The sequence below is a fragment of the Oncorhynchus clarkii genome, chromosome 5 (genome assembly GCF_045791955.1).
Source record: "Oncorhynchus clarkii lewisi isolate Uvic-CL-2024 chromosome 5, UVic_Ocla_1.0, whole genome shotgun sequence".
Classification (NCBI taxonomy): Eukaryota; Metazoa; Chordata; class Actinopteri; order Salmoniformes; family Salmonidae; genus Oncorhynchus; species Oncorhynchus clarkii.
The window spans coordinates 79,289,174-79,313,578 of record NC_092151.1 but is presented as its reverse complement, the minus strand read 5'-3'; the positions used below and the strand labels follow the sequence as shown (position 1 = coordinate 79,313,578).

At 45.7% G+C, this 24,405-nt stretch overlaps 1 protein-coding gene across 2 annotated transcripts in view; it reads right to left on the bottom strand.

Annotated features, from left to right (window-relative positions):
* Nucleotides 1–24,405, bottom strand: part of LOC139409426 (GDP-mannose 4,6-dehydratase) — a 240,687-nt gene that overhangs the window by 51,711 nt on the left and 164,571 nt on the right. For both annotated transcript variants that reach the window (XM_071154571.1, XM_071154570.1), the window contains 2 exons: nucleotides 4,505–4,623; nucleotides 3,179–3,275 (listed from right to left, as the gene is read on the bottom strand). In XM_071154571.1, the coding sequence (XP_071010672.1) occupies nucleotides 3,179–3,275; nucleotides 4,505–4,623 (216 nt within the window). The remainder of the gene's footprint in view (nucleotides 1–3,178; nucleotides 3,276–4,504; nucleotides 4,624–24,405) is intronic.

The following is a 24,405-nucleotide window of genomic DNA, read 5'->3' as shown; positions in this document are numbered from 1 at the left end:
TCACTGGAATTGCGATACAGTCAATTATAAGTGAAATATATATGCAGTTGAAGTCGGAAGTTTACACACACTTAGGTTGGAGTCATTAAAACTCATTTTTCAACCACTCCACAAATTTCTTGTTAACAAACTATAGTTTTGGCAAGTCGGTTAGGACATCTACTTTGTGCATGACACAAGTCATTTTTCCCACAATTGTTTACAGAGAGATGATTTCACTTATAATTCACTGTCAAAGTGAATTATAATTCACATTCAAATTATAATTCAATTATAATTCACATTCAAAGTCTTGCGATACATTTTCAAGACGATTTATGTCAAAACTGAAACTAGACCTCTCATGAACATTCAATGTCATCTTGGTAAGCAACTCCAGCGTATATTTGGCCTTGTGTTTTAGGTTATTGTCCTGCTGAAAGGTGAATTAATCTCCCAGTGTCTGTTGGAAAGTAGACAACCAGGTTTTCCTCTAGGATTTTGCCTGTGCTTAGCTCTATTCAATTTATTTTATCCCAAAACAATACCTAGTCCTTGCCGATGACAACCATAGCCATAACATGATGCAGCCACCACCATGCTTGAAAATATGAATACTGGTACTCAGTGATGTGTTGGATTTGACCTAAACATACCGCTTTGTATTCAGGACATAAAGTTAATTTCTTTGCCAGATTTTTTTGCAGGGTTACTTTAGTGCCTTATTGCTAACAGGATACATGTTTAAGAATATTTGTATTCTGTACCGGCTTCCTTCTTTTCAATCTGTCATTTAGGTTAGTATTGTGGAGTAACTACTATGTTGTTGATCCATCCTCAGTTTTCTCCTGTCACAGCCTTTAAACTCTGTAACTGTTTTAAAGTCACCATTGACCTCATGGTGAAATCCCTGAGCAGTTTCCTTCCTCTCCTGTAACTGAGTTAGGAAGGACACCTGTATCTTTGTAGTGACTTGGTGTATTGATACACCATCCAAATTGTAATTAATAACTTCACCATGCTCAAAGGGATATTCATTGTCTGCTTTATTATTATTTTTTACCCATCTACCAATAGGTGCCTGTCGTTGCAAGGCATAGGAAAACATACCTGGTATTTATGGCTTAATCTGTGTTTGAAATTCACTGTTCGACCTTACAGATAATTGTATGTGTGGGGTACAGAGATGAGGTACTTATTTTGTGACTTATTAAGCACATTTTTACTCCTGAACTTATGTATTCTTGCTATAACAAAGGGGTTGAATACTTATTGACTCAAGACATTTCAGCTTTTCATTTTTAATTCATTGGTAAAAATGTCTAAAAACATTATTCCACGTTGACATTATGGGGTATTGTGTTTTAGCCAAGTGACACAAAATCTAAATTAATACATTTTAAATTCAGGCTGTAACACAACAAAATGTGGAAAAAGTCAAGTGGTGTGAATAACTTAGCTGTGCTAGTCACTTTTTCAATCACATTCTTGTTTGACTGAGTATTGTATCCTGACCCTTGATACATGCTCTCACACGCATGCACACACACACACACACACACACACACACACACACACACACACACACACACACACACACACACACACACACACACACACACACACACACACACACACACACACACACACACACACACGATGACAGGTACTTCCAGTTGAAAAGGGGAACAATGCTAAGCCGCAGGAGCAGTGTCAAGCACACTTCCTGTCTCAGGGGTCAGAGGCTAAATGCTCCTCATTCTCTCCTCTTTCTCTTTAAATACTCTTATAACCTGCCTTCTTTTACCTGGAGTTACTGAGGGGAGGGAGAGAGAGTGAAAAGACACCCACAAAGACAAGGAGAGCAAGAGTGCAAATAATCAAGAATCCTCAAACTGTACAATTCCCTTCTCTTCCTCTCCTCACCCCCCTGGATCTCTGTGATCATGTGTCCAAGTGTAAACTTTCTCTACCCAGTTCAACCAGTCTGTTTTACATCCATAACTAACTAAACGTCCTGCTCCTATTTCATCTCCAGTCTATAAGAGAGAGGACAGACAGTGGTTCCCTCCGGCATCTACTTTCTCTCCCCAGACAGAGTACTTCATCCCCAGGTGTGTGTGGAAGTCCATCCCATCCATCAGTCACCAGTGATTCCTCTATAATCCTGCAGCATCACTCAGATGGGTCCTAATCCTCCAGGGCCATCTCATAGTTCAGATGGTCCTGCAGTTTAAACACTACCCTAATCCTGTCCCAAACACCCTGGGGCAATGCTACACCCCCCCCCCAGGGGAACCCCCGGACCCCCCCAGGGCACAGTGATGACAGAGGGATCTCTTTATCTCCATGTCTAGCTCTCCCCCTTTTGGATATCACCCTCCCCCCTCGCTCCCAACACAGTTCATCTTACAGAATCTGAGACGGTTCTTCACTCAACACAGAAAGACCTGCCGCAAACTGACCAATAAAATAAGGAATACATCTAACTCACAGTACACATGTAATAAGACCACAACCGTAGAGTGTTGCGTGTCTCAATATGGCTTGACTTTCAGCATGTATTGACAGGATATTCATTACCTTCAGAGAAGACAACCAGCTATTTCCAGCTGTTAAGAAAGCAACACAATAAGAGAGAGGGGGAGCTGGACCTACAGATGTCTACTGATCATGTTAAGGCTGATATGGTCCCACACACAATCCCCGGAGAGCAGAACAGTAAACACTGATATTATAATTCTATTAAAGAGCTGAACGCCAGGTATGGGGAGCAGGAAATCATGTGTTGAAAGAATAACAACCTTCAGTCATGTATTAAAGGGAATATCAGGCTATGAGCATGATACAAACATCCCATACTGTTCACTCCCTGCATTTCTCTGTCTGTAACATTATAATCACAAAAGACCCGTAGATGGACTGAAACAAAGTCACACACCCCATCAGACAGCTCAGCTGTACCTGTTGTTTTAAACTGAGCTGTCGGAGGCATTTGCCTGCTCTATAGAAGGACCCTAAAAGTGAGACAGGTCAGGTTGGTGCATTACCACTTCATCATCATCATCATCATCACTCACTCACACACACACACACACACACACACACACACACACACACACACACACACACACACACACACACACACACACACACACACACACACACACACACACACACACACACACACACGACTCACCACTTCAGTAGGACGGTAGTACTTGGAGTCCACCTTCACATGAATCACCCCTGTCTCCTGGCAACGACCAACCTCGTTCTCATCTTTCCCCTCCCACCTGGAGACAGATTGAGAGAGAGAGAGAGAGAGAGAGAGAAAGAGAGAGAGAGATAGAGAGAGAGAGAGAGAGAGAGAGAGAGAGAGAGAGAGAAGAATGGTAAGAGATAAAGTGAGAATAAGAGAAAGAAAGAGGAAGAGGAGTAATGGAGGGAGAGAAATAAAGATTGAGAGAGAGGGGAGGAATGGAGGGAGAGAAAGAGAGGGGGAGGAATGGAGGGAGACAAAGAGAGGGGGAGGAATGGAGGGAGACAAAGAGAGAGAGGAATGGAGGGACAGAAACAGGAATGGAGGGAGAGAAAGAGAGAGAGGAATGGAGGGACAGAAAGAGGAATGGAGGGAGAGAAAGAGAGAGAGGAATGGAGGGACAGAAAGAGGAATGGAGGGAGAGAAAGAGAGAGAGGAATGGAGGGACAGAAAGAGGAATGGAGGGAGAGAAAGAGAGAGAGGAATAGAGGGACAGAAACAGGAATGGCGGGAGAGAAAGAGAGAGGAATGGAGGGACAGAAAGAGGAATGGAGGGAGAGAAAGAGAGAGAGTGAGAGAGAAAGGGAGATGTTCATCAGTAAATTGAGTGAAGGGCAACTCATAAACCACAGCTGTCCTGGGGTCTACCTCTTCTTCCCCCTCTATCACTCTTTAGATTTTATATTTCCCTCTTCCTCCTTCCTTCCTTTCGGTGTCTGTAGCAGACAAAACATGTCACTGACATCTGTCTGAATGACCAGTCTGTATCACAACGTCTGCAATGATCTGCTTGTACTACAACATCTCTGTAAGAATGATCTACCTGTACTACAACATCTCTGTCTGAATGATCTACCTGTACTACAACATCTCTGTCTGAATGATCTACCTGTACTACAACATCTCTGTCTGAATGATCTACCTGTACTACAACATCTCTGTCTGAATGATCTACCTGTACTACAACATCTCTGTCTGAATGATCTGCCTGTACTACAACATCTCTGTCTGAATGATCTACCTGTACTACAACATATCTGTCTGAATGATCTACCTGTACTACAACATCTCTGTCTGAATGATCTGCCTGTACTACAACATCTCTGTCTGAATGATCTACCTGTACTACAAGATGGTGTGAATGTATACACACATATTACATTCGCAGGTGTGTATGTCTGACTTCGTACATCTCTGACGACTGATGTGTGTGTTGTGAGTATGTGTGTGCATGCATGTGTGTGTGTGTGTGAATATACTCACACAATGGTCTTGCCCACATGTTTGAAGGACTTCTCCACAAACTCCCTGACACTATGGACCTCCCCCGTCGCTATGACAAGGTCCTCTGGCTCCTCCTGCTGAAGCATCAGCCACATAGCCTGAGAGAGAGAGAGAGAGAGAGAGAGAGAGAGAGAGAGAGAGAGAGAGAGAGAGAGAGAGAGAAAGAGAGTGAGAAAGAGATAGAGAGAGAGAGAGAGATAGATGGGGGGAGAGAGAGAGAGAGATGGGGGGAGGGGGAGAGAGAGAGAAAGGGGGGGAGAGATAGAGAGAGAGAGATGGAGATGGGGAGAGAGAGGGAGGGAGAGAGATGGAGAGAGATAGGGAGAGAGAGATAGAGGGGGAGGGAGAGAGAGATAGAGAGTAAGGGAGAGAGAAAGAGAGAGAGAGAGATGGAGAGAGAGGGAGGAGAGGTTAAACATATCACTGCTAGATCAGAGACAAACAGAGAGTGACACGTGATTGGTCACACAGATTGGAGTAGAACCAACATGTTCCTGTATCTGACAGAAAGGAAGTGAACCTGTGACCTCAGAGAGGGGCGTCCGCACCAACCATACCTCTGTCCTGACGTCACTGCAAAGGCTCATGGGGCACGTACCGTGGGAAAGGAGGAGAGAGAGCTCCCAGAAGCCCTTTGCACTGGCACACACACTCTCACATAGTATTTTATAATTCAAACACACTTTCGCATAGTATTCTAATTGTCTTACAAACACGCACAACGCTTGCATAGTATTTATTTTTAGACAGACAGACAGACAGACAGACAGACAGACAGACAGACAGACAGACAGACAGACAGACAGACAGGACAGGACAGAGAGGACAGACAGGACAGACAGGACAGACAGACAGACTCCCATATAATGTTCACTTTCAAACAGACCTACTTTCTGAGATGATGTTGCTCTACAGGGATAAAAACAGTAAGATCAACCATCTTGACTTCTTGTTGTGTTCAGACTTGATCTCCAAGCCCTGATCTGGTCCATACAGAGCACAATTATTATTAGTCTATATCTCCCAGATGAAAGCTGATAGTCCTGGGTCTGAGCTGCACTATATTAAACAGTCAGATGTGCATCCCAAATGGCACTCTATTTCCTTTATAGTGAACTATTTTTGACCAGGGCCTATGGGTAGTAGTGCACTATAAAGGGAATAGGGTGCCATTTGAGAGACAGTCAGAGAGGGTCTATACAGATGATGATTCCATAATATTTATGGTGAACTTGAGCCAAGAGGTCAGATCAGTTGACCCCTAACACATCCACCCTGATTACAGGGAGAGAGAAACACACACACACATGCAAAATATGCACACACGGGCGGACGGACTGATGTATTCACACACACCCTTCAGATTCCTGATGCTTAGAGCAGAATTCCAGACGGCAGACTAGGTACTGTAGGTGTGTGTGTGTGAGTGGCTGGAGTTGGCTGGTGTGGGTCCAGATTCCTACTTAGCTGACTAACACTCCTGCATCTCTCTGTTTCTCCTCTCAACACAGCTCTCTGAAGAGCACATCAGCATGCTTTATGGGCTGTAGCTGTGTGTGTGTGTGTGTGTGTGTGTGTGTGTGTGTGTGTGTGTGTGTGTGTGTGTGTGTGTGTGTGTAATAAGCCCATCAGCACGTTTAATGCGGTGCAGTTGGACACAGCAGCAGTTGGCCGTCTCGCTCCACACATTTGATCTCTTCTCCCTCTGCTCAAATTCTCACGCCGTGTATAAATCACTACCAGAATGAGATAACAGACCGCCACACCGTGTATAAATCACTACCAGAATGAGATAACAGACCGCCACACCGTGTATAAATCACTACCAGAATGAGATAACAGAACGCCACACCGTGTATAAATCACTACCAGAATGAGATAACAGACCGCCACACCGTGTATAAATCACTACCAGAATGAGATAACAGACCGCCACACCGTGTATAAATCACTACCAGAATGAGATAACAGACCGCCACACCGTGTATAAATCACTACCAGAATGAGATAACAGACCGCCACACCGTGTATAAATCACTACCAGAATGAGATAACAGACCGCCACACCGTGTATAAATCACTACCAGAATGAGATAAAGACCGCCACACCGTGTATAAATCACTACCAGAATGAGATAACAGACCGCCACACCGTGTATAAATCACTACCAGAATGAGATAACAGACCGCCACACCGTGTATAAATCACTACCAGAATGAGATAACAGACCGCCACACCGTGTATAAATCACTACCAGAATGAGATAACAGACCGCCACACCGTGTATAAATCACTACCAGAATGAGATAACAGACCGCCACACCGTGTATAAATCACTACCAGAATGAGATAACAGACCGCCACACCGTGTATAAATCACTACCAGAATGAGATAACAGACCGCCACACCGTGTATAAATCACTACCAGAATGAGATAACAGACCGCCACACCGTGTATAAATCACTACCAGAATGAGATAAAGACCGCCACACCGTGTATAAATCACTACCAGAATGAGATAACAGACCGCCACACCGTGTATAAATCACTACCAGAATGAGATAACAGACCGCCACACCGTGTATAAATCACTACCAGAATGAGATAACAGACCGCCACACCGTGTATAAATCACTACCAGAATGAGATAACAGACCGCCACACCGTGTATAAATCACTACCAGAATGAGATAACAGACCGCCACACCGTGTATAAATCACTACCAGAATGAGATAACAGACCGCCACACCGTGTATAAATCACTACCAGAATGAGATAACAGACCGCCACACCGTGTATAAATCACTACCAGAATGAGATAACAGACCGCCACACCGTGTATAAATCACTACCAGAATGAGATAACAGAACGCCACACCGTGTATAAATCACTACCAGAATGAGATAACAGACCGCCACACCGTGTATAAATCACTACCAGAATGAGATAACAGACCGCCACACCGTGTATAAATCACTACCAGAATGAGATAACAGACCGCCACACCGTGTATAAATCACTACCAGAATGAGATAACAGACCGCCACACCGTGTATAAATCACTACCAGAATGAGATAACAGACCGCCACACATGCACTCACACCTGGAGAAGAGACTAAACCGTCTCTGTCTCGTATTAGATGCTCAGTCTCAATAAACCATTGCTGTTTCCCAGTAGTTCTCTCTCTCTCTCCCTCTCTCTCTCTCTCTCTCTCTCTGTGTGTGTGTGTGTGTCAGATGCCCCCTGTGAGGTGTGTATGCATGTGTGTGTAGGGAGGTGGGACGTTGAGTGTCAACACTGTCCCTCCTCAGCGGTGATGATGGAATGTTCATTACCCATAATTCCCCTGGGGTTCGGAGGCGGCTGTGTCTGGGGCACGTTTGGGGTCACCTGGCTACTGGGCTGATAGGTCCCCTGAGCCTAACTCCTGACCTCTCACCCTGTGACCCCTAATGGCCTTCCCAGACTGCCACACTAGAGACCAGCCAATATCTGTGTATGATTGACAGACTGGTTAATCTATACATCAGGGTATGCTTCTGTCCAATTTCTCTGTTCTTCCGTGAACTGTGTGTGTGTGTGTGTGTGTGTGTGTGTGTGTTTCTGTGTGTGTGTGTGTGTGTGTGTGTGTGTGTGTGTGTGTGTGTGTGTGTGTGTGTGTGTGTGTGTGTGTGTGTGTAATGCAGATTCATTGATTTCAGTGTTGAATGACTCAGACCCTTGTTTGATTGGGAATATCATCAGCAACAGGAAGCAAGTTCCTGACTAAGTCTGCCACATTTTAAGGAATCGGGACTGTGGCCACATGACCAGAAATCTCCATCCTCATGTGGCTAGAATACATTATTATCACAGGAAAGACTAAAGTATCAAACACAGTGACATCAATGCAGTAATAGTTTTTTGATCATTTGACTGGTGGCTTATTTTGAATCCAAATAAAAGCGCTAATTCACAGTACTGTTCCTTCCCCTCTGGGCTCTATTGATAAATGTAGAACAGAGTGAACTGAATGTGTGTGATGATTATATGTGTGTGTCTGTGATGATGTACTTTGGGAATGAAGGTCAGTGTGTCTCTCAGCCAGAGAAAATGTTTACTACAGGAGTTGAGTGATGTGCTGTACACTATTTTTTTTTACCAGGATAAGTAATAAATATGCTAACGTGAACGCCTGCCTGCGTCTCCTTCCCCACTTCCTCCAACCCCCCTCTCTCAGGGTTGATGTGCATCATTAGCTGGCTGATAAACTGCTGTAAGGTTCACACAGAGCTCTCTTTCCTGTGCACATGACTTGACCATTCCCTGAACTCCACCTCCTCCCCTCTACACCCACCCTAGCTCTGGCCAAACCTCTACCCCTCCACCTCCACCTCCACCCCTCTACACCCACCCTAGCTCTGGCCAAACCTCTACCCCTCCACCTCCACCCCTCTACACCCACCCTAGCTCTGGCCAAACCTCTACCCCTCCACCTCCACCCCTCTACACCCACCCTAGCTCTGGCCAAACCTCTACCCCTCCACCTCCACCCCTCTACACCCACCCTAGCTCTGGCCAAACCTCTACCCCTCCACCTCCACCCCCTTCACCCACCCTAGCTCTGGCCAAACCACTACCCCTCCACCTCCGCCCCTCTACATCCACCCAGCTCTGGCCAAACCTCTACCCCTCCACATCCACCCCTCTACACCCACCCTAGCTCTGGCCAAACCTCTACCCCTCCACCTCCACCCCTCTACACCCACCCAGCTCTGGCCAAACACCAGTGTGGTGGAGAGAGATGCTGGCCTCTCTCCCATCTCATAACACCAGTGTGGTGGAGAGAGATGCTGGCCTCTCTCCCATCTCATAACACCAGTGTGGTGGAGAGAGATGCTGGCCTCTCTCCCATCTCATAACACCAGTGTGGTGGAGAGAGATGCTAGCCTCTCTCCCATCTCATAACACCAGTGTGGTGGAGAGAGATGCTGGCCTCTCTCCCATCTCATAACACCAGTGTGGAGGAGAGAGATGCTGGCCTCTCTCCCATCTCATAACACCAGTGTGGTGGAGAGATGCTGGCCTCTCTCCCATCTCATAACACCAGTGTGGAGGAGAGAGATGCTGGCCTCTCTCCCATCTCATAACACCAGTGTGGTGGAGAGAGATGCTGGCCTCTCTCCCATCTCATAGCACCAGTATTCAGCCTTACTACTGCCTAACTGTACTCTGCCCGAAAGTCATCTCACTCACAGTTACATCATCCACTAAGGGTCTGGGTTTCTGGAGAGTGTATCACTTCACAACTGTGAAAATGGATCCTGTGCAAAGGAAGGCCTCTTTAACTTTATAATCTACCTGAAACCGTATAGAGTCTGTATTGTTATTGAGACATTGACTTCAAACCTATCCGTTTTGTGATAAATAATCCATATTTACATAAATTTGTCATGAAGGAATATGGTCCCAGGGCCTTACATTTCCTTTCCCAGAGCACTAGGTACCAATAAAGTTTTTTTGAAAAGTCTTGGATCATAACAGATGCAGCCCCAGCCTGCCAGCTCCACCCCTAACTACTGATAGGAGACTAAGATTAAAGACTTAACTTTACAAAATCACTCATACTGACACACACACACACACGCACGCACGCGCACACACACAAACACACAAACACACACACACACACACACACACACACACACACACACACACACACACACACACACACACACACTCTTACCAACGTTGCCAGCTAAAAGCATGTTCTAGCTCAAGCCTAATGGACGTCATACGTTACTGTTATCAGCACGAACCTGCGGACCGACATCCATCATGGCAACCGTTTCCTGGATACGCCTGCAATCAGCGGCCGCCATCTTGTACCCAGATTAGGCAAATAGTATTAAAATTACAGCTCCAAAATGGAGTCATGGAGCCAGGGCCTCAATAGCTGAAATATCATATGACCCAAGCCTGATAACCTCCTCCTAGTATATTGTAGAGAAACACTGTGCTGCTCTCTTTACCCCCCCCCCCCCCTCAGCAGGCATAAGTCATATGTGAGTAGGAAGGGGGTTAAGACCTCATATTCTACCTAAGTCAGGGCACTTTACATGCTGTACAGAAATGTATCCTGCATCAATCATGGCTGCTTTCCCATATATTTCCAGCACAAGAGGCAGTCCCTATATAGTATGCTCACTAACTCTCTAGGTCCTGAATCCAAACCGGTCTGGAACCAGATTCTCTGCTGAATGGAGTGAGTCATGACTGCAATTAGCAGCTGTCAATCAAGTGTTTTCACACAGGCCTACACATAGCCTGGGACCAGAGCTGTTTGTGCAGTCTGGCCAACTCCTATGATTGCTGGTGTGACAATGACCATAGGAATTGGAAAGACAGCACAAAGAGATCTGGGACCAGGCTAAGGTGAACCAGGGTGAAGTGATAAGAGAGGAGTAGACTGGTCCAGTCTTGGCAGGACATTGTGTTCTCAGTGACATACAGGTATTGAAAAGATGAGCATATTTGGCACAAAGAGTCAATAAAGATGGGATAAAGAGTAAGTGCTGCATCTTTGATGTTCGTGAGTGAGTGAGTGTGCGTGCGTTAGTGAGTGTGTGTGCGTGAGTGAGTGAGTGTGTGTGCGTGAGTGTGCATGCGTGAGTGTGTGTGCGTGAGTGAGTGAGTGTGCATGCGTGAGTGAGTGTGTGTGCATGCGTGAGTGAGTGTGTGTGAGTGAGTGAGTGTGCATGCGTGAGTGAGTGTGTGTGAGTGAGTGTGCATGCGTGAGTGAGTGTGTGTGCGTGAGTGAGTGTGTGTGCATGAGTGAGTGTGTGTGCGTGAGTGAGTGTGCATGCGTGAGTGAGTGACTGTGCGTGAGTGAGTGTGCGTGAGTGTGTGTGCGTGAGTGAGTGGGTGTGCGTGAGAGAGTGTGTGTGCGTGAGTGAGTGTGCATGCGTGAGTGAGTGTGTGTGCGTGAGTGAGTGTGCATGCGTGAGTGAGTGTGTGTGCGTGAGTGAGTGTGCATGCGTGAGTGAGTGTGTGTGCGTGAGTGAGTGTGTGTGCATGAGTGAGTGAGTGAGAGTGCGGGAGTGAGTGAGTGAGTGTGTGTGCGTGAGTGAGTGTGTGCGTGAGTGAGTGTGCGTGCGTGAGTGAGTGAGTGTGTGTGCGTGAGTGAGTGAGTGAGTGTGTGTGCGTGAGTGAGTGTGCATGCGTGAGTGAGTGTGTGTGCGTGAGTGAGTGAGTGTGCATGCGTGAGTGTGAGTGAGTGTGTGTGCGTGAGTGAGTGTGCATGCGTGAGTGAGTGTGCGCGAGTGAGTGAGTGTGCATGCGTGAGTGTGAGTGAGTGTGCATGCGTGAGTGAGTGTGTGTGCGTGAGTGTGTGTGAGTGAGTGTGTGTGTGCGTGAGTGTGCATGCGTGAGTGAGTGAGTGTGCATGCGTGAGTGAGTGTGTGTGCGTGAGTGTGCATGCGTGAGTGAGTGTGTGTGCGTGAGTGAGTGAGTGTGCATGCGTGAGTGAGTGTGTGTGCGTGAGTGAGTGTGCATGCGTGAGTGAGTGTGTGTGCGTGAGTGAGTGAGTGTGCGTGAGTGTGCGTGCGTGAGTGAGTGTGCGTGCGTGAGTGAGTGTGCATGCGTGAGTGAGTGTGTGTGAGTGTGCGTGCGTGAGTGAGTGTGCATGAGTGAGTGTGCGTGAGTGAGTGAGTGAGTGTGCGTGAGTGAGTGTGCGTGCGTGAGTGAGTGTGCGTGCGTGCGTGAGTGAGTGTGCGTGAGTGAGTGAGTGTGCGTGAGTGAGTGTGCGTGCGTGAGTGAGTGTGCGTGAGTGAGTGTGCGTGCGTGAGTGTTCGTGAGTGAGTGTGCGTGAGTGAATGTGCGTGCGTGAGTGAGTGATCCAACTGAGGAATAGAGTGGAGCGGACATGAGGAACTGAGGAATAGAGTGGAGCGGACATGAGGAACTGAGGAATAGAGTGGAGCGGACATGAGGAACTGAGGAATAGAGTGGAGCGGACATGAGGAACTGAGGAATAGAGTGGAGCGGACATGAGGAACTGAGGAATAGAGTGGAGCGGACATGAGGAACTGAGGAATAGAGTGGAGCGGACATGAGGAACTGAGGAATAGAGTGGAGCGGACATGAGGAACTGAGGAATAGAGTGGAGCGGACATGAGGAACTGAGGAATAGAGTGGAGCGGACATGAGGAACTGAGGAATAGAGTGGAGCGGACATGAGGAACTGAGGAATAGAGTGGAGCGGACATGAGGAACTGAGGAATAGAGTGGAGCGGACATGAGGAACTGAGGAATAGAGTGGAGCGGACATGAGGAACTGAGGAATAGAGTGGAGCGGACATGAGGAACTGAGGAATAGAGTGGAGCGGACATGAGGAACTGAGGAATAGAGTGGAGCGGACATGAGGAACTGAGGAATAATGTGGAGCGGACATGAGGAACTGAGGAATAGAGTGGAGCGGACATGAGGAACTGAGGAATAGAGTGGAGCGGACATGAGGAACTGAGGAATAGAGTGGAGCGGACATGAGGAACTGAGGAATAGAGTGGAGCGGACATGAGGAACTGAGGAATAGAGTGGAGCGGACATGTCCGACAGTTGTTCTTTGTCTGGTGGTTCTTCCCGTGCTCAACTAGCTGGATTAACAACAGTGATACACACACAAACCACACACACACCCTCCTCACTCACTCACTCACTACAGTTGTCACCCTAAGGGCTGTGTCAGGTTTGCTTGTAACCATGTAGATATGCAAAGCACCTGGAGAAATTCAGAGCTTTAATAAACATCCATACAATAGATCATTATAAAGGACAAAGCACCTGATTTTATGGTGACTTGGCCACCCTGCCTAGCCACTACATGACTACTAAGTCATGTCATATTTATATATTTAGTCCTAGTCCTAACAGAGTCATTTAAAATGGTTTAAAAACATGTTAGGCAGTGTTTAGCCAGTGAGACACAGAGCCCACTCTCTATACCTGCACCGCTCTGATTCAACATTTCAGTTGAATGCATTCAGTTGTACAGCTGACTAGGTATCCCCCTTCCCTTCATGTATACAACATGTCATTTATAGTGTATGGAAAAGTCAGGAACCCCTTTGAGGGTAAATTCTACCATCAAATAGATATGCTGATATTCCAATAATTCCTCATATTCGGTATAGGTTCCACTCCCTCAGGTGGGTTCTATTTCCCAGAAAGCTCATTCATACATCTGATGTATTGCCTCTATAGAACATAGTCCATACCATGATCTACCATAAGCACCGATCAGGTCTAAACACCATCATTGACTGTTATTTAATAATAATTATATAGCTTTTCAAACCAGACAGTCAGAGATAGGTTACTTTGAACAATTCTGATTGAGGGCAAGAGACAGGAGACAGAGAGGAGAAAGACTGGAGAGAGACCGGAGAGAAAGACAGGAGAGAGAGGAGAAAGACTGGAGAGAGACCGGAGAGAAAGACAGGAGAGAGACCGGAGAGAAAGACAGGAGAGAGAGGAGAAAGGCTGGAGAGAGACTGGAGAGAAAGACAGGAGAGAGAGGAGAAAGACTGGAGAGAGACCGGAGAGAAAGACAGGAGAGAGAGAGGGGAGAGAGCGAAACAGGAGAGAGCGAGACAGGAGAGAGGGGAGAGAAACAAGAGAGAGAGAGGAGAGAGACAAACTTAAGGAAAGATTTGACTCTGTACACACTCAGTGAGCACAGCCTTGCTATTAAGAAAGGCAGCCGTAGGCAGACCTGGCTCTCAAGAGAAGACAGGCTATGTGCACACTGCCCACATAAAAAGGTGGAAACTGAGCTGCACTTCCTAACCTCCTGCTAAATGTATGACCATATTAGAGACACATATTTCCCTCAGATTACATAGACCCACAAAGAATTAGAAAACAAATCCAATTTTGATAAACTCCCATATCTATTGGGTGAAATTCCACAGTGTGCCATCACAGCAGCAAGATTTGTGACCTGTTGCCACAAGAAAAGGGAAACCAGTGAAGAACAAACACCATTGTAAATACAACCTATATTTATGTTATTTATTTGACATTTTGTACATAAACTATTTGCTCATTGTTACAACACTGTATATAGACATAATATGACTAGGGTTGCACATTTTGGGAATATTCAGAGGTGGAAACTTTCCGTGGGAATTAACAGGAATATATGGGAATTAATGGGAATATATGCAAATTAATATTAATACCATTTAAATGTAGATGTTTTTTGTATTGGATATATTTACCATATAATATGGAGACAGAAACATAAACCTCTTACCTTGTCATAAGTAGACATAATTGCAAATGATTAAATCCTTCCAATAGAAATAAAAAAACTATCTAGTAACAAATTGAACTTTAATTAAATGAGTTGACTCTTCACATGGGATGATTTCACTGAACAACAAAAGAAAGGGAATATTAAATGATCCCCAACTATCCACCGCATCTCCCAAGAACGCTTTCAATATACATCTGTAAAATGTTAGTCTAGAAACTAAAGCTTTGGTTGTCTTCCTCTCAGGTTTCCATGTCTTCTCCCTGAACCTCCTCAATGTCCACCTCTTGGACATCAGACTCTGAGGCCTCATCTTCACTGTCACTTTCCAACCTTGTTGAGGATGGCTCGTTGTCAGGCTCAAAAAGCCTCAAATTTGCCCGGATGGCCACCAACCTTTCAACCCTTGTATTGGTCAGCCTGTTGCGTGCTTTGGTGTGTGTGTTCCCAAACGAGGACCGGTTGCGCTCTGATGTGGCTGATGTTGGTGGGATTTGTAGGATGATGGAGGCCTCAGATCCACAAAGTCCCTTCCACCAGGTGGCTGATAAGATATGTTGGCACGAGCCATATTGCATCTTCACCCCAAAGCCCTTGCTTGGAAGTGTACTTCGCCAGACTGCCATGAACCTTGCCCTCATCCAGAGACAAGCCTTGTTGGACTCTGCACCAGACAGGATGCTCTTGCCAGCATACTTGGGGTCAAACATGTATGCTGCGGTGTGTATGGGCTTCAGACAGAAGCTTTTTGATATATTTCAGAACTGCAGTTTCCTCTGCTTGGAGCAACAGTGAAGTGGGCAGGGCAGTACGAATTTTGTCTCTTACATCTGCAAGCAGAGTCTGAACATCAGACAGGATGGCATTGTCTCTCTCAATCTGTGAAATGGCTACTGCTATAGGTTTCAGGAGTTTCACACTGCTTACCACTCTCTCCCAAAATACATCATCCAGGAGGATCCTATTGATGGGGCTGTCCATATGAGCAGACTGTGATATGGCCATTTCTTGAAGAGACTCCTTCCCCTCCAGGAGACTGTCAAACATGATGACAACACCACCCCAATGGGTGTTGCTGGGCAACTTCAATGTGGTGCTCTTATTCTTCTCACTTTGCTAGGTGAGGTAGATTGCTGCTATAACTTGATGACTCTTCACATACCAAACCATTTCCTTGGCTCTCTTGTAGAGTGTATCCATTGTTTTCAGTGACATGATGTCCTTGAGGAGCAAATTCAATGCATGAGCAGCACAGCCAATGGGTAGGAATCCTCTAATTTAGTTAAAGCAGCCTTCATGTTCGCAGCATTGTCTGTCACCAGTGCAAATACCTTCTGTGGTCCAAGGTCCTTGATGCCTGCCTTCAGCTCATCTGCAATGTAGAGACCGGTGTGTCTGTTGTCCCTTGTGTCTGTGCTCTTGTAGAATACTGGTTGAGGGGTGGAGATGTTGTTAATTATTCATTGCTCACAAACATTCGACCACCCATCAGTGATGATTGTAATACAGTCTACTTTCTCTATGATTTGCTTGACCTTCACTTGAACTCTGTTGAACTCTGCATCCAGTAAATTAGTTGATAAAGCATGTCTGTTTGGAGGGGTGTATGCTGGGTGAAGGACATTCAGAAATCTCTTCCAATACACATTGCCTGTGAGCATCAGAGGTGTACCAGTTGCATACACAGCTCAAGCAAGACATTCATCAGCATTTCTCTGACTACATTCCCCCATTGAGTCAAAAAAACTTCTGATTCCAGGAGGACCATGAGCTGTTGCTATCGATAAGGTGTTTGAGTCATAATTTTCACCTCGAATAGAAGTAGAGGGACTTTTTTCAGAGGTTGCTTGTTGTGAGCACTGAGGGAACTTTATGCACTTGGCCAGATGATTCTGCATCTTTGTTGCAATTTTCAAATATAATTTGGCACAGTATTAGCAAATGTACACAGCTTTTCCTTCTACATTATCTGCAGTGAAATGTCTCCACATATCAGATAGTGCCCGTGGCATTTTCCTGTAAAGATTAGAAAATAATTGTAAAAAAATATATATATAGTGCTTCTACACCTGCATTGCTTGCTGTTTGGGGTTTTAGGCTGGGTTTCTGTACAGCACTTTGATATATCAGCTGATGTAAGAATAGTAATATAAATACATTTGATTTGAAATACAATTCCATGTACAGATAAATAGTTAAGTAGTTAGATAAAACAACTCCTTTGTAAGATACATGTTTTAAAATGAAACATGTATGGAAACAGGTGAATTAACGCTCAAGCAAGCTAAAACCCACATGGTAGCAAAAACTAATTAGCAGAAATTGTTAACAAGTTAGAAATGATTTAAACACACTTTGCTGTAGGCTACTATTTACTAGTTAACAAAAAATCATGCATGTAAAATATATTCACCCCACCCAGTATTGTTCTTCAAAGGGGGTGACACTCTTGACCCAAACTGCTACAGACCTATATCTATCCTACCATGCCTTTCTAAGGTCTTCGAAAGCCAAGTCAACAAACAGATTACCGACCATTTTGAATCTCACCATACCTTCTCTGCTATGCAATCTGGTTTCAGAGCTGGTCATGGGTGCACCTCAGCCACGCTCAAGGTCCTAAATTATATATTAACCGCCATCGATAAGAAACATTACTGTGCAGCCGTATTCATTGATCTGGCCAAGGCTTTCGACTCTGTCAATCACCACATCCTCATCGGCAGACTCGACAGCCTTGGTTTCTCAAATGATGGCCTCGCCTGGTTCACCAACTACTTCTCTGATAGAGTTCAGTGTGTCAAATCGGAGGGTCTGCTGTCCGGACCTCTGGCCGTCTCTATGGGGGTGCCACAGGGTTCAATTCTTGGACCGACTCTTTTCTCTGTATACATCAATGAGGTCGCTCTTGCTGCTGGTGAGTCTCTGATCCACCTCTACGCAGACGACACCATTCTGTATACTTCTGGCTTGGACACTGTGTTAACAACCCTCCAGGCAAGCTTCAATGCCATACAACTCTCCTTCCGTGGCCTCCAATTGCTCTTAAATACAAGTAAAACTAAATGCATGCTCTTCAACCGATCGCTACCTGTACCTACCCGCCTGTCCAACATTACTACTCTGGACGGCTCCGACTTAGAATACGTGGACAACTACAAATACTTAGGTGTCTGGTTAGACTGTAAACTCTCCTTCCAGACCCATATCAAACATCTCCAATCCAAAGTTAAATATAGAATTGGCTTCCTATTTCGCAACAAAGCATCCTTCACTCATGCTGCCAAACATACCCTTGTAAAACTGACCATCCTACCAATCCTCGACTTTGGCGATGTCATTTACAAAATAGCCTCCAATACCCTACTCAACAAATTGGATGCAGTCTATCACAGTGCAATCCGTTTTGTCACCAAAGCCCCATTTACTACCCACCATTGCGACCTGTACGCTCTCGTTGGCTGGCCCTCGCTTCATACTCGTCGCCAAACCCACTGTCTCCATGTTATCTACAAGACCCTGCTAGGTAAAGTCCCCCCTTATCTCAGCTCGCTGGTCACCATTGCATCTCCCATCTGTAGCACACGCTCCAGCAGGTATATCTCTCTAGTCACCCCCAAAACCAATTCTTTCTTTGGCCGCCTCTCCTTCCAGTTCTCTGCTGCCAATGACTGGAACGAACTACAAAAATCTCTGAAACTGGAAACACTTATCTCCCTCACTAGCTTTAAGCACCAACTGTCAGAGCAGCTCACAGATTACTGCACCTGTACATAGCCCACCTATAATTTAGCCCAAACAACTACCTCTTTCCCTACTGTATTTAATTAATTTATTTATTTTGCTCCTTTGCACCCCCATTATTTTTATTTCTACTTTGCACATTCTCCCATTGCAAATCTACCATTCCAGTGTTTTACTTGCTATATTGTATCTACTTCGCCACCATGGCCTTTTTTTGCCTTTACCTCCCTTATCTCAGCTCATTTGCTCACATCGTATATAGACTTGTTTATACTGTATTATTGACTGTATGTTTGTTTTACTCCATGTGTAACTCTGTGTCGTTGTATGTGTCGAACTGCTTTGCTTTATCTTGGCCAGGTCGCAATTGTAAATGAGAACTTGTTCTCAACTTGCCTACCTGGTTAAATAAAGGTGAAATAAAAATAAATAAAAAATTGTAATCAAAACTTACCAGAAAGCATGTAGTCCTTGGCTCAGACAGTGTAGTAGGGTGTGCTCAATAGCATCTCATTAGTGTGCAAGATCTTTTTCACTCCGGAAGCTTTATCTGGACACGGTTCGTCAGGACCTCCAACAGCCAAAGCTAAGTAGTAACATTAACATGATGCCTTCTAATTGCAGTCGCTGTACTCATAATATACAGGAGAACAATCGCCTTACGGCGAGGATAGCTGTGCTACAAGCCCAGCTTCAGACGCAATCGTTAGGCAAGGGTAATTTCAGTGTAGGAAAGGATGAAACAGCGTCTGTGCCACCAGTAAGTACAGATAGTAGTATAAATCCCCTGGCACAGTCCCTGCAGCCGGACAACTTTCTCACGGTTTCTGGAAGGAAATGCTGTAGGAATGCTCAACCGGTGTCGCTCATTCAGCGGACAGAAACTTTCAACCGGTTTTCCCCATTAAGCAGCGAGTCGGAGTCAGAGGCCGAGCCTTCTCTTGTCTCTACTCCTCCCGTTATGGGGTCTGAGACGCCGAAGCTTCCCACCATTAGCTCTGACAAATTGAAAACTCTAGTCATTGGCGACTCCATTACCCGCAGTATTAGACTTAAATTGAATCATCCAGCGATCATACACTGTTTACCGGGGGGCAGGGCTACCGACGTTAAGGCTAATCTGAAGATGGTGCTGGCTAAAGCTAAAACTGGCGAGTGTAGAGAGTATAGAGATATTGTTATCCACGTCGGCACCAACGATGTTAGGGACTGTGACGAACATTGACGAATATGCTGATTCGGTGTGCGAGTTCATTAGAACGTGCGTTGAAGATGTCGTTCCCATAGCCACGATTAAAACATTCCCTAACCAGAAACCATGGATTGATGGCAACATTCGTGTAAAACTGAAAGCGCGAACCACTGCTTTTAATCAGGGCAAGGTGTCTGGTAACATGACCGAATACAAACAGTGCAGCTATTCCCTCCGCAAGGCTATCAAACAAGCTAAGCGCCAGAACAGAGACAAAGTAGAATCTCAATTCAACGGCTCAGACACAAGAGGCATGTGGCAGGGTCTACAGTCAATCACGGACTACAGGAAGAAATCCAGCCCAGTCACGGACCAGGATGTCTTGCTCCCAGGCAGACTAAATAACTTTTTTGCCCGCTTTGAGGACAATACAGTGCCACTGACACGGCCTGCAACGAAAACATGCGGTCTCTCCTTCACTGCAGCCGAGGTGAGTAAGACATTTAAACGTGTTAACCCTCGCAAGGCTGCAGGCCCAGACGGCATCCCCAGCCGCGCCCTCAGAGCATGCGCAGACCAGCTGGCCGGTGTGTTTACGGACATATTCAATCAATCCCTATACCAGTCTGCTGTTCCCACATGCTTCAAGAGGGCCACCATTGTTCCTGTTCCCAAGAAAGCTAAGGTAACTGAGCTAAACGACTACCGCCCCGTAGCACTCACATCCGTCATCATGAAGTGCTTTGAGAGACTAGTCAAGGACCATATCACCTCCACCCTACCTGACACCCGAGACCCACTCCAATTTGCTTACCACCCAAATAGGTCCACAGACGATGCAATCTCAACCACACTGCACACTGCCCTAACCCATCTGGACAAGAGGAATACCTATGTGAGAATGCTGTTCATCGACTACAGCTCGGCATTCAACACCATAGTACCCTACAAGCTCGTCATCAAGCTCGAGACCCTGGGTCTCGACCCCGCCCTGTGCAACTGGGTACTGGACTTCCTGATGGGCCGCCCCCAGGTGGTGAGGGTAGGCAACAACATCTCCACCCCGCTGATCCTCAACACTGGGGCCCCACAAGGGTGCGTTCTGAGCCCTCTCCTGTACTCCCTGTTCACCCACGACTGCGTGGCCACGCACGCCTCCAACTCAATCATCAAGTTTGCGGACGACACAACAGTGGTAGGCTTGATTACCAACAACGACGAGACGGCCTACAGGGAGGAGGTGAGGGCCCTCGGAGTGTGGTGTCAGGAAAATAACCTCACACTCAACGTCAACAAAACTAAGGAGATGATTGTGGACTTCAGGAAACAGCAGAGGGAACACCCCCCTATCCACATCGACCACATCGATGGAACAGTAGTGGAGAGGGTAGCAAGTTTTAAGTTCCTCGGCATACACATCACAGACAAACTGAATTGGTCCACTCACACAGACAGCATCGTGAAGAAGGCGCAGCAGCGCCTCTTCAACCTCAGGAGGCTGAAGAAATTTGGCTTGTCACCAAAAGCACTCACAAACTTCTACAGATGCACAATCGAGAGCATCCTGGCGGGCTGTATCACCGCCTGGTATGGCAACTGCACCTCCCTCAACCGTAAGGCTCTCCAGAGGGTAGTGAGGTCTGTACAACGCATCACCGGGGGCAAACTACCTGCCCTCCAGGACACCTACACCACCCGATGTCACAGGAAGGCCATAAAGATCATCAAGGACAACAACCACCCGAGCCACTGCCTGTTCACCCCGCTATCATCCAGAAGGCGAGGTCAGTACAGGTGCATCAAAGCTGGGACCAAGAGACTGAAAAACAGCTTCTATCTCAAGGCCATCAGACTGTTAAACAGCCACCACTAACACTGAGTGGCTGCTGCCAACACACTGACACTGACTCAACTCCAGCCACTTTAATAATGGGAATTGATGGGAAATGATGTAAATTTATCACTAGCCACTTTAAACAATGCTACCTTATATAATGTTACTTACCCTACATTATTCATCTCATATGCATACGTATATACTGTACTCTATATCATCGACTGTATCCTTATGTAATACATGTATCACTAGCCACTTTAAACTATGCCACTTTGTTTACATACTCATCTCATTTGTACATACTGTACTCGATACCATCTACTGTATCTTGCCTATGCTGCTCTGTACCATCACTCATTCATATATCCTTATGTACATATTCTTTATCCCCTTACACTGTGTACAAGACAGTAGTTTTGGAATTGTTAGTTAGATTACTTGTTATTACTGCATTGTCGGAACTAGAAGCACAAGCATTTCGCTACACTCGCATTAACATCTGCTAACCATGTGTATGTGACAAATAAAATTTGATTTGATTTGATTTGAAACAGTCAGAGATCACCAAGCGCAACATAGCTTCAGCGTGTAAATCAGCTAGAAAGATGTGTCGGCATCGAGTAATTGTCTCTGGCCCCCTCCCAGTTAGGGGGAGTGATGAGCTCTACAGCAGAGTCTCACAACTCAATCGCTGGTTGAAAACTGTTTTCTGCCCCTCCCAAAATATAGAATTTGTAGATAATTGGCCCTCTTTCTGGGACTCACCCACAAACAGGACCAAGCCTGACCTGCTGAGGAGTGACGGACTCCATCCTAGCTGGAGGGGTGCTCTCATTTTATCTACCAACATAGACAGGGCTCTAACTCCTCTAGCTCCACAATGAAATAGGGTGCAGGCCAGGCAGCAGGCTGTTAGCCAGCCTGCCAGCATAGTGGAGTCTGCCACTAGCACAGTCAGTGTAGTCAGCTCAGCTATCACCATTGAGACCGTGTCTGTGCCTCGACCTAGGTTGGGCAAAACTAAACATGGCGGTGTTCGCCTTAGCAATCTCACTAGGATAAAGACCACCTCCATTCCTGTCATTATTGAAAGAGATCATGATACCTCACATCTCAAAATAGGGCTACTTAATGTTAGATCCCTTACTTCAAAGGCAGTTATAGTCAATGAACTAATCACTGATCATAATCTTGATGTGATTGGCCTGACTGAAACATGGCTTAAGCCTGATGAATTGACTGTGTTAAATGAGGCCTCACCTCCTGGCTACACTAGTGACCATATCCCCCGTGCATCCCGCAAAGGCGGAGGTGTTGCTAACATTTACGATAGCAAATTTCAATTTACAAAAAAAAAAAAATGACGTTTTTGTCTTTTGAGCTTCTAGTCATGAACTCTATGCAGCCTACTCAATCACTTTTTATAGCTACTGTTTACAGGCCTCCTGGGCCATATACAGCGTTCCTCACTGAGTTCCCTGAATTCCTATCGGACCTTGTAGTCATAGCAGATAATATTCTAATCTTTGGTGACTTTAATATTCACATGGAAAAGTCCACAGACCCACTCCAAAAGGCTTTCGGAGCCATCATCGACTCAGTGGGTTTTGTCCAACATGTCTCTGGACCCACTCACTGTCACAGTCATACTCTGGACCTAGTTTTGTCCCATGGAATAAATGTTGTGGATCTTAATGTTTTTCCTCATAATCCTGGACTATCGGACCACCATTTTATTACGTTTGCAATTGCAACAAATAATCTGCTCAGACCCCAACCAAGGATCATCAAAAGTCGTGCTATAAATTCACAGACAACACAAAGATTCCTTGATGTCCTTCCAGATTCCCTCTGTCTACCCAAGGACGCCAGAGGACAAAAATCAGTTAACCACCTAACTGAGGAACTCAATTTAACCTTGCGCAATACCCTAGATGCAGTTGCACCCCTAAAAACTAAAAACATTTCTCGTAAGAAACTAGCTCCCTGGTACACAGAAAATACCCGAGCCCTGAAGCAAGCTTCCAGAAAATTGGAACGGAAACGGCGCCACACCAAACTTGGAGTCTTCTGACTAGACAGTACCGTGCAGTACCGAAGAGCCCTTACTGCTGCTTGATCATCCTATTTTTCTAACTTAATTGAGGAAAATAAGAACAATCCGAAATTCCTTTTTGATACTGTCGCAAAGCTAACTAAAAAGCAGCGTTCCCCAAGAGAGGATGGCTTTCACTTTAGCAGTGATAAATTCATGAACTGCTTTGAGGAAAAGATCATGATTATTAGAAAGCAAATTACGGACTCCTCTTTAAATCTGCATATTCCGTCAAAGCTCAGTTGTCCTGAGTCTGCACAACTCTGCCAGGACCTAGGATCAAGAGAGACGCTCAAGTGAGTGACAGGAAAGTGAGAGACAGGAAAGAGAGTGACAGGAAAGAGAGAGACGGGAAAGAGAGAGACGGGAAAGAGAGAGACAGGAAAGAGAGTGAGGAGAGAGACGGGAGAGAGAGAGACAGGAAAGAGAGTGACAGGAAAGAGAGAGAAGGGAAAGAGACGGGAAAGAGAGTGACAGAAAAGAGAGAGACAGGAAAGAGAGAGACGGGAAAGAGAGTGACAGGAAAGAGAGTGACAGGGAAGAGAGTGACAGGAAAGAGAGTGACAGGAAAGAGAGTGACAGGAAAGAGAGAGACAGGAAAGAGAGAGACAGGAAAGAGAGTGACAGAAAAGAGATGGGAAAGAAAGAGACAGGAAAGAGAGTGACGGGAAAGAGAGAGACAGGAAAGAGAGTGACAGGAAAGAGAGAGA